This window comes from Leopardus geoffroyi, chromosome D1 (assembly GCF_018350155.1).
Source record: "Leopardus geoffroyi isolate Oge1 chromosome D1, O.geoffroyi_Oge1_pat1.0, whole genome shotgun sequence".
NCBI lineage: Eukaryota > Metazoa > Chordata > Mammalia > Carnivora > Felidae > Leopardus > Leopardus geoffroyi.
The window spans coordinates 54,343,788-54,360,222 of NC_059329.1; the positions used below are offsets into that span (position 1 = coordinate 54,343,788).

At 40.9% G+C, this 16,435-nt stretch overlaps 1 protein-coding gene across 2 annotated transcripts in view; it reads left to right on the top strand.

Moving 5' to 3' along the window:
* Positions 1-16,435, top strand: part of INTS4 (integrator complex subunit 4) — a 118,932-nt gene that overhangs the window by 100,632 nt on the left and 1,865 nt on the right. For both annotated transcript variants that reach the window (XM_045483872.1, XM_045483874.1), the window contains 5 exons: positions 1,635-1,765; positions 7,472-7,531; positions 9,401-9,560; positions 9,758-9,901; positions 13,850-13,970. In XM_045483872.1, the coding sequence (XP_045339828.1) occupies positions 1,635-1,765; positions 7,472-7,531; positions 9,401-9,560; positions 9,758-9,901; positions 13,850-13,970 (616 nt within the window). The remainder of the gene's footprint in view (positions 1-1,634; positions 1,766-7,471; positions 7,532-9,400; positions 9,561-9,757; positions 9,902-13,849; positions 13,971-16,435) is intronic.

Consider the following 16,435-nt stretch of genomic DNA (forward strand, 5'->3'; position numbering starts at 1 on the left):
AGGAAGAGGGGAAAGGAATCCTCATTACTAGGTTCCAGATACTGTACTAAGTGCTTTCCATGCTCCATTTTATCCTTTAAGTTTTATGACTTTGGGGCTGTTTCTTCCCTGTTTACAGATAATGAAACTGAGGCACTATGTAATTAACTTGTCTTACTGCCAGTTGTGGGAGAGTCTGGAGTCCTTTCTCTGACCCCAAAGCCCTCAAAGGAAGACAAGCACAGATTCGGGAGAGAAGTATCATTGGATGGGAGTAGCTGATTTGGATAGAAGAGAGCAAGAGCTTAATGCACTGGGCTTGAGCTGAGGTCATAGACATTGTTTTCTGCACTTGTTCTCTCTCCAGACTCCCTTCAACAGACCAGGCCCATAGAATAGTCTGTCTGGATGACTAATACGTGGTTAATGGTTCTTGATGCTAAATCCTTGAGGACTTTTCCTGGGGTTGGGTGTCCATACACAGTGTTTATTCATTTGTACCCACAGTTTAAGGGTAACAAACAGTGCTTTACAGTTTTATCAGTGATTAAACTTTTAATATCTTCACGTCATCAACTAAGATGACTTTGTTACCAGATGAAAGTCTTTTTTTTTTTTTTTAATTTTATTTATTTATTTATTTATTTATTTTTTAATTTTTTTTTTCAACGTTTATTTATTTTTGGGACACAGAGAGACAGAGCATGAACGGGGGAGGGGCAGAGAGAGAGGGAGACACAGAATCGGAAACAGGCTCCAGGCTCTGAGCCATCAGCCCAGAGCCCGACGCGGGGCTCGAACTCCCGGACCGCGAGATTGTGACCTGGCTGAAGTCGGACGCTCAACCGACTGCGCCACCCAGGCGCCCCTAATTTTATTTATTTTTGAGAGAGAGAGAGCAAGTGAGCATGGGGGTTGGGGGCGGGCAGAGAGAGAGAGGAAGACAGTCTAAAGCACGCTTTAGGCTCTGAGTTGTCAGCACAGAGCCTGACAGAGAGCTCCAACTCAGAAGCCCTGAGATCATGACTTGAGCCAAAGTCAGATGCTTAACCGACTAAGCCACGCAGACACCCCAAAAGTCTTTTTTTTTTTCAAGTATTATCTTTATTTGAGAGAGAAATAGCAAACAGGAGAGGGACACAGGGAGACAGAATCCCAGGCAGGCTCCACACTGCCAGCACAGAGCCCTCTGTGGGGCTCGAACTCACAAACCATGAGATCATGACCTGAGCTGAAGTCAAGAATCGGATGCTTAACCGACTGAGCCACCCAGGTGCCCCCCCGAAAATCTTTTTTTTTAACTAACAAAACAACTTACTCTCTTTTTGTAAGATATACTAGAGTAATTTCTCACAACACATATTAATTTTTATCAAATTATCCTAATTTCTGTCACCATAGGCACTTAAATATCTCAGTTCAGTATTAAAACTCAGTTCAGGGGTGCCTGGGTAGCTCGGTTGGTTTAGCATCTGACTTTTAATCTCAGGTGGAGTCTCAGTCTCAGGGTCGTGGGTTTGAGCCCTGCATTGGTCTCCATGTTAGGCATGGAGCCTACTAAAAACAAACTCCGTTCAGAATTGCACCTAGAATTCTCTGTTGCTCTCAAGACCATTATGACACTTTTACTGATTGTTAATTACCTTTCCTTATAGATCATGGAAGAGACCTACAAAATGGAGTTCATGTACAGTGGTGTGGAGAACAAACAGGTGGTGATTATCCATCACATGAGGCTGCAGGCCAAAGCCTTGCAACTTATAGTAACAGCACGGACTACTCGAGGGTAAGATGTGTGGCTGGCTAAAAGCGAGGCACAGTCCTTTCAAAGACGCTTCCAAATGCATTCAGAGATCTCACCAAAGTTATTGAGAAGTGAAAAGATACTTAGGAAAGATTAGCTAAGAGGTATACAAACTCTTCATTTTCTCAGATATTCCAAGTTCTATCTTTGGAACAAATTAAGTCTCTGGAAAACCCCTCCAGTGGCTCTCTGTTGCCTACAGCACAACATAAGACTTGATTAGGCAACAATGACATTCTTTTTGGTCCTTGCTAGATTTCTTTAAGAGTTTAGTGCCAGGAACCATTTTTTCTCTTCTGAAGGGACTAGTAGGCTCTCCGAGGCAGTGAAGACAAATTAAGAGAATGTGCAGTGTAGTGAGACTACCTTGTTCAAACCCAGACCTCTCCACTTCCTAGTTGTTTGATTATGAATGGGTTTTTTTAAGCCTCTCTGTGCCTTGTTTCCATGTCTGTAAAAAGAGAATGATGACAGCATCTGTCTCATGGGGTTTTTATGAAGAATAAATGGGATAATACATGTAGAAGCACTTAACATGGTACTTGGTACATAGTAAGAGCTCACTACCGGACTTTCTAATAGAATTGCCATATTTCATTGGTTCTAAAAGGCACATTTAAAATTTTAACTTCTCTGAAATTTTGATTTTATACTTTTTTAATTTTGATTTTGCCATATTTTGAATGAAAGTGTTTTTATTGTCCGTTTCTTATTTCATAAAATAAAGGTGCATCTTAAGAATGATGCATTGTAGATTTGATACAATGCAGTAACTTGTTCCCAGGTGGAGGACACATGTGATGCTTAGTCAAGTGATTGTGTCAGTCTAAATGTGAAATAGAGAAGGAAATAGGAGTGTTTTTTTTTTTTTTTTTAATTTTTTTTTTCAACGTTTATTTATTTTTGGGACAGAGAGAGAGCATGAACGGGGGAGGGTCAGAGAGAGAGAGGGAGACACAGAATCGGAAACAGGCTCCAGGCTCTGAGCCATCATGAGCCATCAGCCCAGAGCCTGACGCGGGGCTCGAACTCACGGACCGTGAGATCGTGACCTGGCTGAAGTCGGACGCTTAACCGACTGCGCCACCCAGGCGCCCCAATAGGAGTGTTTTTAAGCACTGAAAAATACCGAGGCAGAAAGAACATTCTGAATGTTATTTGATTTCTTCACTTATTTTGATCTAATGACCTGATAAAATCTGGTAGTGATTTAATCTTAGAGATAGCCATACATCCATTTAACAAATGTTTAATCCCTACTATTTGCCAGTCACAGCTGAGCAAAGACAGGTGCTTGTGTTGGCATCTACACTTTTTTATTTAAAGAAAATAGATATATTCTTCAATATTCTTCAGTTTATGTATAATTACTAAAAAAAAATTTTTTTTTTAATTTAAATATTGCAGATTAAGTGAAGGTTCCCTGGTAATCTACCCCTTCTAAAACAACTGTCAACAGACTCTTCCCAAGCCAGATAAACACATCTACATTATAAATGTGTGTGTATTAATATAAATGGAATAATGATATACTTTGTGTTCTGCCTCCTTTAAATTTCATCCAACAGTATTTTTTTTTTTTTTTAACATATAATTTATTGTTGAGTTAGCTAACATAGGTTGCATATGGTGTGCTCTTGTTTCAGGGGTAGATTCCTGTGATTCATTGCTTACATATAACACCCAGTGCTCACCCCAACAAGTGCCCATCACTCATTTCCCACTGCCCCCCCCCCCCCCCCCCCCATCAACCCTCAGCTTGTTCTCTGCACTTGGGTCTCTTATGGTTTGCCTCGCTGTCTGTTTGAAACTGTTTTTGCCCCAACAATATTTCATTTTTCCATGTCCTTATACAAAGACTCTAATATATTTGGTCTTTACTTGTGCTGTAGTAATTTATATTTTCCATTTGTGTGCATTCCTGCTTCTTTTCTTTCCTTTCTTTTCTTTTCTTTTCTTTTCTTTTCTTTTCTTTTCTTTTCTTTTCTCTTCTTTTCTTTTCTTTTCTTTTCTTTTTTCTTTCTTGGCTTTTGCTGGATTGGTTGTTTTCTTTATATCTTTGTTTCATGCAAGGGTTTGAAAGTTCTGATCCTACTTCTCTTGTATGTGCTGCTGAAGCGAGCATGAGTTCTGATCCTACTTCTAACCTTTTCAAGTGAGAGGCAGTACAAGATAGGGGTTAAGAGGACTATGGTTCTTTGTTGCTTAGACTCAGATCTTGATTCCCACCATTTGGAAAGTTAGTAACCTTGGACAAGTTACTGAATATTTCTGTCCCTCATTTCGATCCCTGTAAGTTAAACTAGGATAATAATAGTATCTGCCTCGCCCTCATAGGGATATTGCAAGGATTATCGAATTATTATATGTAAAGCTCTTAAAATACTTGCCTGACTCATTCAGACTAAACACTTGATAAATGTTAGCTTATATTAGTTGTAGAAATAGTATTTTTACTTATTTTTACTTACATTTTTAATAAACATATTCAACTTATCAGCACAAAAAATTAAATAGACTTTTTAATCACCTTTATCACAGTCACCTCAGATCAAGATGAAAGTTCTAATGTGTTTTTATTTCATTGTCTCATACTGTTAAATAGTTCGGAATTAAGTTTCAGCTTATTATGTTTTTATAATGTATTTATTTTAAGAATCCTTTCTTAAAGTATGCATTAATCTTTATAAGTACTTTTTCAAAATGAGTTAGCTCTAACTTGCTCACTCATTTGTGTGTGTGTGCCACAGTTGCTTTTTAAAATTCCTTGTCCTTTTTTAAAAAAAAATTTCTGTTTATTAATTTGTGAGAGAGCGAGAAAGCGAGCACGAGTGGGGGAGGGGGAGGGAGGGGGTGAGGGAGACACAGAATCCTAAGCATGCTTCAGGCTCAGAGCTGTCAGCGTAGAGCACAATGTGGGGTTTGACCTCATGAACCACAAGATCGTGACCTGAGCTGGTCAGACGTTTAACCGACTGAGCCACCCAGGCACCCCTAAAATTCCTTGTTCTAATTCACTATTTGACAGGAGTGCATTCTCTAGTAATTGTTTTTCTGAATAAGTATGTAAGTGGTACACTCATTGAGACGCTGCATGTCCGAAACTGCCTCTCTTTTGCTCTTATGCATAATTGGAATTCTTTCAGAACTCTGTAAATGTTGCTGAGTTACTGTTTAGTATTTAATGTTACAGTTAGGATATCCTTTGTCAGTCTGGTTCTCTTTCCTTTGTTTCCTTATTTTTCTTGGTTCTTTTTTTTTCTCTCTGTTTAGAATTCAGAAATTCTACCAGGATGTGTGTAGATACGTGTTTTCTTTCAGTGCTTTTAACTGACCTTCAGTGGGACTTTGAAGTATAAACTCTGCTTTTAGCTCAGGGATCTTTTCCCAACCATTATTTCTTTAATTACTACTACTTCCATCCACTCTAGTCTGTCATACTGGATGTTGTGTCTTCTGGATCTATTTTCCCTTATATCTTTTTCTCATAATTTCAGTGTCTTAACTTTTCTACTGTATATTCTGTGTAAATTCCTCAATGTGCTCCTTTTTTTTTTTAACTTTTTTTTTTAATCTTTTTTATTTTTGAGAGAGACAGAAAGACAGAATGCAAGCAAGGGAGTAACAGAGGGAGAGGGAGACACAGAATCCTAAGCAGGCTCCAGGCTCTGGACTGTCAGCCCAGAGCCCGACGCGGGGCTCGAACTCACAAACCGCGAGATCATGACCTGAAACGAAGTCGGACGCCCAACCGACTGAGCCACTCAGGCACCCCTCAATATGCTCTTTTAAGTTATGACTTCAGTTTTCATCATTTTTCAATATAGTATTCCTTACTTTTGAGTTGATTTCATTATTACTGTTCATTTACCAGTATGCTTTCTTCAGTGTGCCCTTTTCATAGCCGTTTCTCTTGCTTTATCAGTGCAGTATCCTTTCAGATCTCCTCTTTAATCTCACTGAGGTTATTTATTAGAATTAAAAAAAAGATTTTCTGAGCTTACTTGCCTTGACTTTCTCTCACTGAGGTCTGCTTGGTCTCCTTTACAGCCCTGATCATAGCATCTAATAATTTTCCATGGTCTTTGCATACTTATAAATGAAAGTAGATCAGTGTTTGGTTTCCCAGTGGACTTTACTTTTCCTCTGCTTTCCTTCCTTACCCCGAGAAAAAAGTGGAGGTTCTTAGTGATAAAGGCCTACTTCATATAGCATGTAGGTGAGGCTTCTTGGTCTGTTTTGGGGTTTGGAGGTAGTTCCCAAATCTATTTTATGTTTTACTATTGGGAAGTTGTACAAGATGACTCTATATAGGCAGACCCCACATTGATACTGCTTGGCTGAATCGTTTTCTTTTTACCCCCTCCTGAGGTCTCCTTTCCAGCCCTCTTACTCCTGGAGATCTTTAGTGGGTGAAGCTCACTATTAGATTGCAGTTCCATTTCTGGTAGTTTATCAGAGTTAAGAAAGTTTCAAGTGCTACCTGTTTTTTAGGAAAAGAATTCAAATGCATGTTGTTTGTAGAGTAAGTTTCCATTTGTCATTTCTCATTTATTTGTTCATTCAACAGATATTTATTGAATAGTTGCTTGTGCCAGAAAATATATATCAAAATAATTAATATAAAAGTCCCTGCTCTCATGGAGCTTACATTTTAGTAGAAAGACTAAACTAGGTTATTAAGAACCTTGACACCCTTTTCTTGCATGTTTTTATATAAGGAGAGAGTATTTGTCTGTTTTTCCTCACTGGAATTTTACTCCTCTAATGAATACAATATTAATGAAAATAAATACAAAGTTTCATTTAGCAATTACAAGAAATAAAAAGAAAATGAGTGGCTGTGAAGCCAGAGAAGCCAAGTGAGGAAAGAACATAGTCCTGTCTATGGGCAAAGTAGTAACAACACTTTTCCCCTTCTGCATGAGAATTTGACCTTTGGTTAACTTTCTAGGTATATTCCCTGGAAACCTGGTATATCAGCTGCATTTACTAGGTAACACTGTGATCATAAAAATTGTCACTGAGAAAACTGCATATAGACCAGAAGGGACTATTAGTAAACTGTAATTGCCTGATGCAGACACCATAGCTTTGGGTTCTACTGAGTGCAGTGATTCTTTTAACTGGGCACATCCCTTGTGGGGACCCTGGAGGGTATGCCTATGGATTTGTTTCAAGAGATGTTAGCACCTATGGAGCATGAGGCTTCTAATCCAGGCTGGTCTGCAAACTCAACTGACGTAGATGTCATCTCCTTGTACCTGAGCTGTCTGTCCACGGCAAGATCACAGCTCCCAGACAGCTCTGTGGACGGCTGAATGGAGTGCGGTGAGGACTCCTGCAGGGGAGGAACGTGGCGCTGGATTGCCTGCAAGCTGTGCTTCTGCCCTGTATCCTTAGTGAGTCTGATGCCAGGCACGGTCTATGATAGCCCTTGATTTTGAGTGTTCATTGAGCCTGATAGCCACTGAAGTGTTTTAATTGGGTCTTGGCATTCTGGCAGATATTTTCCCCCTAGGTCCATTAGGAATCTGCTCTTCCTTTTAGAGATAATTTTGATAGTGTAATCCTCTGGTTTCCTTTCACGTAGGCTCAGGTTTCTGGGAATTTGGTCCTCATTCCTCAATTCGAAGATTACATAAGCCAAATATATGTATGTATGTTTGTTTTTCTCTTTTTCTACAGAGTTGACCCCTTATTTGGGATGTGTGAAAAGTTTTTACAGGAAGTGGACTTTTTTCAGAGGTAACTATTTCATTACCATCTAGCTTACTGACTCCTGGTTATGCAGATAACAGCACTTAGAGGGCAACAAGAGCAATCAGAAGCTAGAATCCTTGGTTTAACCCACACATCCAACCTGTTATCTGTGGCAGTGTGCCCTCACACATTTTTTTTAGGGGTATGTAAACTTCTTTAAACTTAGCTAAATGTGCAACAGTGGTACAGTAAAAATATCGGGAATCATTTGGATTCAACATTCAGCTGGGCCACAAAAAGACAAGTATCTAGATGGTAAAACAAACTTTTTTGTTGAAAAATCTCAACAAAATGTTCTTTTCACCACTGTTCTTTATAGAGAAATACGGAAATTCAACAACAGTAATCTACAAAAAATTGTTCCATAATTCTGTAGGTAGCCTTTATTTTGTAGTACAGCTATGTTTTCTCAGAGTTCTGTATGAAATAAATTGGTTAAAACAGATCTAGTAGATGAATGGAAGGCTTAGCGAAGAAGTGGTAGTTGAATTGGTGACCAGACATGTGATGTACTGGCAATATAATACTAGGAGGAAAGAATTTATAGGATTTTATAGTCTAATATTTATTAAGTCAGATATTTCATTCTTCCACCCCTTATCCTTGCCCCCATGAACTTCATCAAACCTGAAGTTTACATGACTATACTTTTGAGTCTTCATCTGGGTGAGATAGCTTCCTGTAGGGCTGAGTTGCAATACCACGCTTCACCAGTGGGTGCTGCTCTCTAGCAGATGATACACTCCAGTTTGGCTCTTTAAGATCCTAGCTTCACATCTCAACTGAGTTCATGCCTTACTTTGGTTTTAGATTTTTTTTTCTCCCTCCCTCCTCCCTCCCTCCCTCTTTCCCTTTTTCTTTCATTCTTTCATTCTTTCTTTCTGAGAGAGTCTGTGCGAGCAGGGGAGAGGGGAAGAGGGGGGGGAGAGAGAGAGAGAGAGAGAGAGAGAAAGAAAGAAAGAAAGAAAGAAAGAAAGAAAGAAAGAAAGAAAGAAAGAAAGAAAGAAAGAATGAGAATATGAATGAATCTTAAGCAGGCTTCATGCTCAGTGTGGAGCCCAACCTGGGGCTTGATCCTACAACCCTGGGACCATGACCTGAGCTGAAATCAAGAGTTGGATACTCAACCGACTGAGCCACCCAGGTGCCCTTGGTTTTAGATTTAAGATGGAGAGTCTTTTTGCACATTTGGGTTGAAGAGACTTTTAGGAAGGTGATAGCTTTGGTATGCCATAGTTTCTCATCTCTTGCATAGAGTTGTACATTCTTTCTTAATTCAGCCCGAGTCCCTGCACTGCTATTACCTCAGTGAAATAGTTTTCAACTGTCCCCTTCTGTAAGGCAGGAGTACTGTGGAATCAGAGCTGGGAATGAGTTTATTTAACATTTTTAAGCCTCAGTGCAACATCATTTTCTCTGAATCTCTGTGTTCCTTTCTACAAATATAAGCCCCATTAAGATAGGCATTTTCTTCTCTTTTGCTCACTGTTATGTCCCTGGTGCCTGTGATAGTAGTTGGCACTTGCAGTCTTAAAGACGTATTTGTTAACTTAATTAATGAATCTATAATATGAAAATAATGATTGTAACAATGCACAGGATTGCTGGGAGGATTAAATAAGATCATGCCAAACACTTGAAGAGTATATCTGGCACATAGGGGTATTCAATAAACAAGGCTATCAGGATGCTCATATCACCAAGGCGTAATTATATAGGTGCCTGGCTTTCTCATTCAGGGACCATGAGCTCCTTCAGTTCATCACTTCTCCTACCTTAGGATTTGGCATATGTTTGGGGATCATCCTGTGATAAATGAATGCTTAGTCACTTGGCTTCTGTTTGTTCCTGCAGGTGTTTTATTGCTGATTTGCCCCACCTACAGGACAGCTTTGTGGACAAACTTCTTGACCTGATGCCCCGACTCATGACATCCAAACCTGTAGAAGTTGTCAAAATTGTACAGACCATGCTGCGGCAGAGTACCTTCCTACACCTCCCCCTTCCAGAGCAGGTCCTGTCAAGTCTGTTCAGACAGTCAGAACTGTTGACGTTGGTGATCTTCTTTGACCAGTTGAATAGCTGGGCTAGAGCCTTCCCTCTGATTGGCTTTCACATGTTCACCTGTTAATAACGAGACAGAAAGCTGCATGTTTTGTCGCCCAGGGATGACCTGGCTTCAGGATCATTATGTTTTTTTCTTGCTTGCAGATCCACAAAGCTTCAGCCACAATCATTGAGCCAGCAGGCGAGTCAGACAACCCTTTGCGGTTTACATCCGGGTTGGTTGTGGCCCTGGATGTTGATGCAACCCTGGAACATGTGCAGGATCCCCAAAGCACCGTAAAGGTCCAGGTCTGTCAGATTTTGGTCCTCATAGAGCTTCTAGACCATGTGTTGAAGCATTTAACTTCAGCAGCCCTGTAATTTCTACCTGAGGGACAGAAAGTGAGGAGAGAGAAGAGATTCTTAATGGTAAAGAGTCTTGATGTGAATCCCATCTCTTCCACTGATTGTGGTTTAGAGCAAGTTACTTTAAACTCTGAACTTCAGATTCTACAACTGACAACTAGGAACAATTGACACTGAAAGGAAATGAAGTATATAAAGCCACTGGTACCCAGTAAGGGTTCACTGAATGACAGGGGTCTTTCTAGTCTTACAATGTGAAGTTAAAACTTGGTATTTTCAGGGCTGCAAGCAAACTGTAATAAACAAATCCTTTTCAGGCTGTGGATGGGTCCACTTGGTGAGCAAAATTTATGGGTTGAAAAAATCACTAGGGAGTATTTTTTCCTAAGTTAGACATATTAGAGACACATGCCAGATGCAGTAGAGATACCAGTCAGTTTAAACAGTCTGCAGTTAAGCCCCACAAAAATACTACCCACTTGCCCATCCATCCACCCATCCACGAAGTAATGCTTACTCACATGGTGAGCACTAGGGTTGCAGGGGTGAATGTGTTAAATTCTTGCCCTCAGGATGCTCAGTTTCAGTGAAAGACAAATAGATATGCAGTTATAAAACAGAAGTTCAGTCATCATTCAGACATGCACAGAAGAATACTGGGGCCTCTTAATAAATACCTGATTGGTCGCGTACTATAGGCCTAATTTTGGGAACCCATCTGCAACACTACCTTCTGAAAAAAGACCCAGCCATTTAAATGAGCTGACTTATTCTCAAGAATAAGAGACTGACTGGTTCACTAAAGTAACGGAGTAATGTACTGACTCAGCTTCTGACTATGAAACTAGGAAGTTTCAAAGACAAGAATGGAGGGGAACACAATATGCCACTCTAAATATGCCTCTTTGGCATAAAGAATATTTGGGGATGATTGTTTTTGAGAGGCCACAGAACCTGGAGAATCTCTAAAAACAGAGAAGTTGCCCTTTTGTGAGGGAAATTTACATTTATAAGGGAAATCACCATTTGTAAAGGTGTCTCCTTTGTACCTGGAAGACAAGGATTACTAAATCTCTAGAAACTCTTTTATCAGTGAAGCAGGCACCAATTTAAGTTTGCACAACAGGGGCACATGTCTGGCTTGGTTGGTAGAGCATGAACCCCAGGTTGGGCATAAAGATTTTTATTTACATATATATATATATTTCTTTTCTTTTTTTTTTTTTTTTTTTTGCATAGCAATCTTACCTTTGTTTATTGTGCTTACCTAGTAACCTCCCATAACTGGCTCCCTCCCACCGCAACACCTTCCTTTGGTCTTTGGTGGAAGATGGTATTTAAGGTGATGTCTTGGGCCATTTCAGGGAGTTAATCAGTTTTCCTGGGTATTTCCTATGTACACAGGATGTTTACATGTTTTAAACTTCTGTTTTTCTCCTGTTTATCTGTCTTTTATTATAAATGTGATCTTAGCCAAGAACCTAGAAAGGTAGAGGGAAAATTATTTTTCCTCCCCTACAGGCTTAATTCCAATTTTTAGCTACTATAAAAAATTCTGTAATATATTTACAATACACACACACACACACACACACACACACACACACACAGTGAGACAATTTAATTTGGACGCTGTGGTTGGAGGCTGAGGAAAAGGAAGACTTTGTGGAGACACTCATGCATGGATGAGTCTGAAAGGATGAGTAAGAGCAAAGGATAGGGGCTGAAGGAGGTATTCTAGGCATAAGGGATATGAATAAAAGTGGGGACACAAGCACTGACAGTAAGTGAGTACAATCTGAGGACAGAATAGCCTGGAGCCAGCAGGGAAAGCTTCTGGAAGAGGTAAGAATGAGTCAGGCCCTGAAGATTTGCCTGTGGTGACAGTAGAGGGGGGAAAAAAAACTCTGGCTTCCCAGCAGGAATCTTTTTTTTTTTTTTTTCATTAAGGAATTCTTTATTATAAATCATAAGATGTACGGAGAACTAATTCTGAGTTGATGCTGCACATTTTTGGTTGTGTTTTTTTTTCCCCATATTAGTGGTTTTCTACCCTACCTCCACTTTAGAGTTACTCAGAAAACATTAAAAAGTAATGATGCACAGGCCTCAGCCTACACCAGTTAAATCAGAATCCAGAAGGTAGGCCCCATGACTATACCAGTATTTTTTTTTTTTTTTTTTTGAGAACTCTGATATGATTCTAATGTGGAGCTAGGGTTGAGAACTACTGTTTCACATTTATCCCTGAAAAAAGTTCAGTGATCAACTAAGCATAAATGAAATTACAGGCAGATTATTTAAGGGTCATCTGCTAGACTTTACTAGAAAATGTCCAGAGCCAGCCCACCAAGTGCATGGCCAGACTGTTTGGAAGCCTTCACAGGTGGGGAGCTCACTGTCTATTTGCAGGACAGCTCTGATGGTAGGAACGTGCTGTCCAGACCAGCACTTTTTCTGTTTTGGACAGATGAGATTATCGCAAGAGCACCTGGTTTGGAGGGTCCCAAGCAGACCAGGTTTAGTCACTAGCTGTTGGCAAAATCCAAAGACCGAGAGACAGGTGGTAGTGAAACAAGACAGCAATTTATTTCAGGGACGAAATTCACTGAAATTATTTCACTGGGAAGACAGCAGGCTAATATCTCCAAGACTGTCTCCATAGTGCTGAGAATACTTCCAGGTTTATAGAAGGAAAATGTGGACAAGGTGGGTGGGTACATGCAGGTGGGCAGTGAAGGTCGTCACTCCTTGTCCTTGGGCCAATCGTGTGGGGTCTTGCTGGCTCAGTGCAGTCATTACTGTTTGAGGGGGTAGTTTTGGTTCCTGTCAGGAGATGCTTTGCCTTCTGGGTCTTTTGTCTAAGTTAAGAGATAGGTTGGAAAGAAGAACTGAATTGATGAGAAAGTTTGGGGTAAAAAATGGAGGTAGTTGAAGTCCTTTTTCATTATGGGACAGGTGGGCTGAGACCTGCCTCTTCAGAGTTGCATAGTTGAAAGACCTGTGTAGTTCCCTACTTTGTCCTTATCAGTAGATTTCCGTAGTCCAGGCCATGTGGTTCTAGGATCAGCTGTATTTGTTCGTGTAGTTCGTTTGTACACCGTGCAGTGTGAGGGGCCCTCTGCATAGATAGCTGTGAGGCTCCCCTACGATAGTGAGGACAAGGCTCTGGCCATGTGTGAGATTTGAGAACTAGCCAGTGATTTGAGCTGTTAACAAAGAAAAAAAAAAAAAAAAAAGACAGCCCAAATTGGAGCCATTTGACCCCCACAACAGGAAACCAAGACTTAATTACAGTTTCGACCCATTCCAGGAATGTGTCCTTTCCGTTTTGGACGACTCCTGGGAACATTTCTCTACTTGCTCGATACTCAGTAAAGCCAATTAGATCTTCAAACTTATGTGGTTGAATTTTGTTTTTTAACAGAGCAGACCCTTTGTTGACAGAGCTATAGAAAGAGCTTCCTAGCTGCTTATAACCTCGTGGAGAAAATGCAGTCACAAAATTATTCTAAATGGTTGATGGTTGGTGGTGGGTGCTGGCCTGTGATGCGATTCAGAGCCAGGCAGGGAGCAAGTCACCCAGATGGGGGTGTCTGGGAAGGCTTTTCACACTCAGATTAGTACTTTTGCCTATTCTTGTACTGAATAGAGGCACTTTATTCCTATCACTTCTTCACCATGAATTCAGGAAACATTTATCAAATACTGCTTTGTGCTGGGGCAGAGAGTACAGGGATCTCAACAGCATTACCTCCCACTCCTGGAACAGTTTTTAATGAAAGCTGGTATCTTCTTTCCCTCCTATTTTGGGGTTCACAACAGACACTGCAGTTTTGTTGAAAATTCATGGCTCTTCTATTTCTTTTTCTCACTTCTCTCACTTCTTAGGTCTTATATCCAGATGGCCAGGCTCAGATGATTCATCCTAAGCCAGCAGACTTCCGGAATCCTGGCCCAGGGCGCCACCGGCTTATCACTCAGGTGTACCTCTCCCACACTGCCTGGACAGGTAAGGGGTCAGTGGGCCAAGGTGGACAGGAGAATATGCTCCTGGGGATGACACTTACCTTGAGGCGTTTGTTTTTTTGCACTTTGAGAAATACATGGTTCAGTCAAGCCTGCTGAGGACTGTACTTAATTTCTTAAGGAGTTTGAAAGCTTAAACTGGCTGCATTTAGACTAATTTGCTGCATTGCTTTGATTGCTTGCGGCACAAGATTTTGTCAGAAAGTATACAGGAGATTACAATAGAATGGAATCTCCTGGAAAGAGCCCTCGGCTGGATGCCAGCATACTATTTTCTTGTCCTAATTCTGCTACTGACTTGCTGCATAGCCTTGGACAAGCCACTCTCCCTTCTGAATCCATTTCCTCACCTTTCAAATGAAAATGATAATTCTCAACCTAGGAGTTGGTTCTGAGGATTGCTCTGTCTAGAAATGAAACAGTTTCATGTTTCTTACCCCAAATTAAAATCATTCAGGGGTGCCTGGGTGGCGCAGTCGGTTAAGCGTCCGACTTCAGCCAGGTCACGATCTCGCGGTCCGTGAGTTCGAGCCCCGCGTCGGGCTCTGGGCTGATGGCTCAGAGCCTGGAGCCTGTTCCCGATTCTGTGTCTCCCTCTCTCTCTCTGCCCCTCCCCCGTTCATGCTCTGTCTCTCTCTGTCCCAAAAATAAATAAACGTTGAAAAAAAAAAATTAAAAAAAAAAAAATCACTCTGTCTTTGTATATGAACCATTTAGTTCATTTCCCCCCAAACAAGTAAACTATTACTGCCCTCCCCTTCCACATGGGCTGGTTTAATGTAATAATTTAATAATTTGTGAAAAGATAGGGAGGTTATGTAAGTAACTTTAAAAATTCTTAAGAATAAAATGGAAGAATACAAGTGCATGGGACATTACATTTCAAGCCTGTAAGGCTGCTTTAGAAACTGGAAAAAGTGGGGGGAGAATTGGCCTCACTGGTATTTTCTCAATCATTGAAGATGATTCAGAAGCATGGTTGTTATTGGGGAAGGTGTTTCATGACACCAAATTTGGTTTATTTTAGACTTAAGTGGTTGCTTTCTAGACTTTTCTTTCTCTATATTACTTACATGAGTGACTTAATGCCCTTATTAATGGTTTCCCTCTGTCAGGGGTGTTAGGTGGGTATAAATGACATAATAAAGTTTTCACAAAGAGGAAGTAGTGCTCTTGAATATCAGGGCAGCCCCTTTGGGGGTCTAGTCAGTGACCCTGGTCCTGGCCCAATTTAGGGGGCATCCGGCAATGCTTTACCCGGGATCTTCCTCCCTGAGCATCCCTCATTTCATATCCTTGCTGCCTGGAATGTTCTGCACTATTAGCCACCACAGGAAGGTAGAGAATTTCTTATTCTAATCTCTTCTCATAAAGGGATCCTAGACTTGATAGCTAGAAAGATAGGCCATGGGACAGTATTGTTTTGGAAGGCCCACAGCTCAGAGAGGCAAACCACAGCATGCTAGATCTCAGAAGAGCCTCAAAGTTCTTAGAGGGGCCTACCAACTTGCCCTGGTCACACAGTAAGTCATTGCCCGAACTAGGGCTACCAAGCTGTCCTGAGCCTGAAGAATTATAATTCATTCAGGATCACCCCCTTTGAGAGACTGCTGTTACAAACCTCTTTTTTAATTCTCAGCGTAGTGCTAACTAATGTTGGGAATTCTCCCATTTAATTTGTTACTGACTTTCCCATTAGCATGAAGGCACCACAAGAGCAGAGAACTTGTTAATCATCTTAACCTCTGTATCTCCGATGCCTCTGTATCATGTGTTCTTTGAGCCTGGAAGGTAGTAAGTGCTCAACAAATAATGAAAATTGAATACAGGATTTTCAATATGCCATTAAAATTCATTTAATCCTTAGACCAAGTTGGTGGTGGGGAATTTAGTGTTCTGTTTTTCATTTTATACATGCATAAATGGAGGTCCACATAGCTGGTCAGCGGTGGCACTGAGGCTGGCACTCACATTTCCTAACTACCAAATCCCTTCCGACCTGGGACACCAAAGTGAAACATGTTCTCCTTCTGAATGCACCTGTGCCTTCTTTCTCCTAATCCAGGAGATGGGGCCTGGTGCTGGTGGGTGTTCCTCCATGCAGGCCTTCATCAGCTCTGTACCAGGGGCCTCTCCTCTGGGAGGCAGGAGTCTGCCATGTCAGAAGCTTTGAGTCACGCCAACCAGGTTCCAGATTCTGCCTCCCTTGCTGAGTGATCCTGAGAAAGTTATTTTACCTCTCTGTCTTATTTTCTTCATCTGTAAGATGGAAGCAAGAATGCATACCTCATAAGAGATCTTCCAGGCATGATGAACAGATTACATGGTTTGTCCCACATGATCTTTTGTTCCTTTCTCCTACTGTCTCCTCTTGTTGTCTTTCCCCTCTCCTCTGCTCTGATGGCAATGGCTGGAATTGCCATTCTTACCACATGCAGGTGAGGGAAG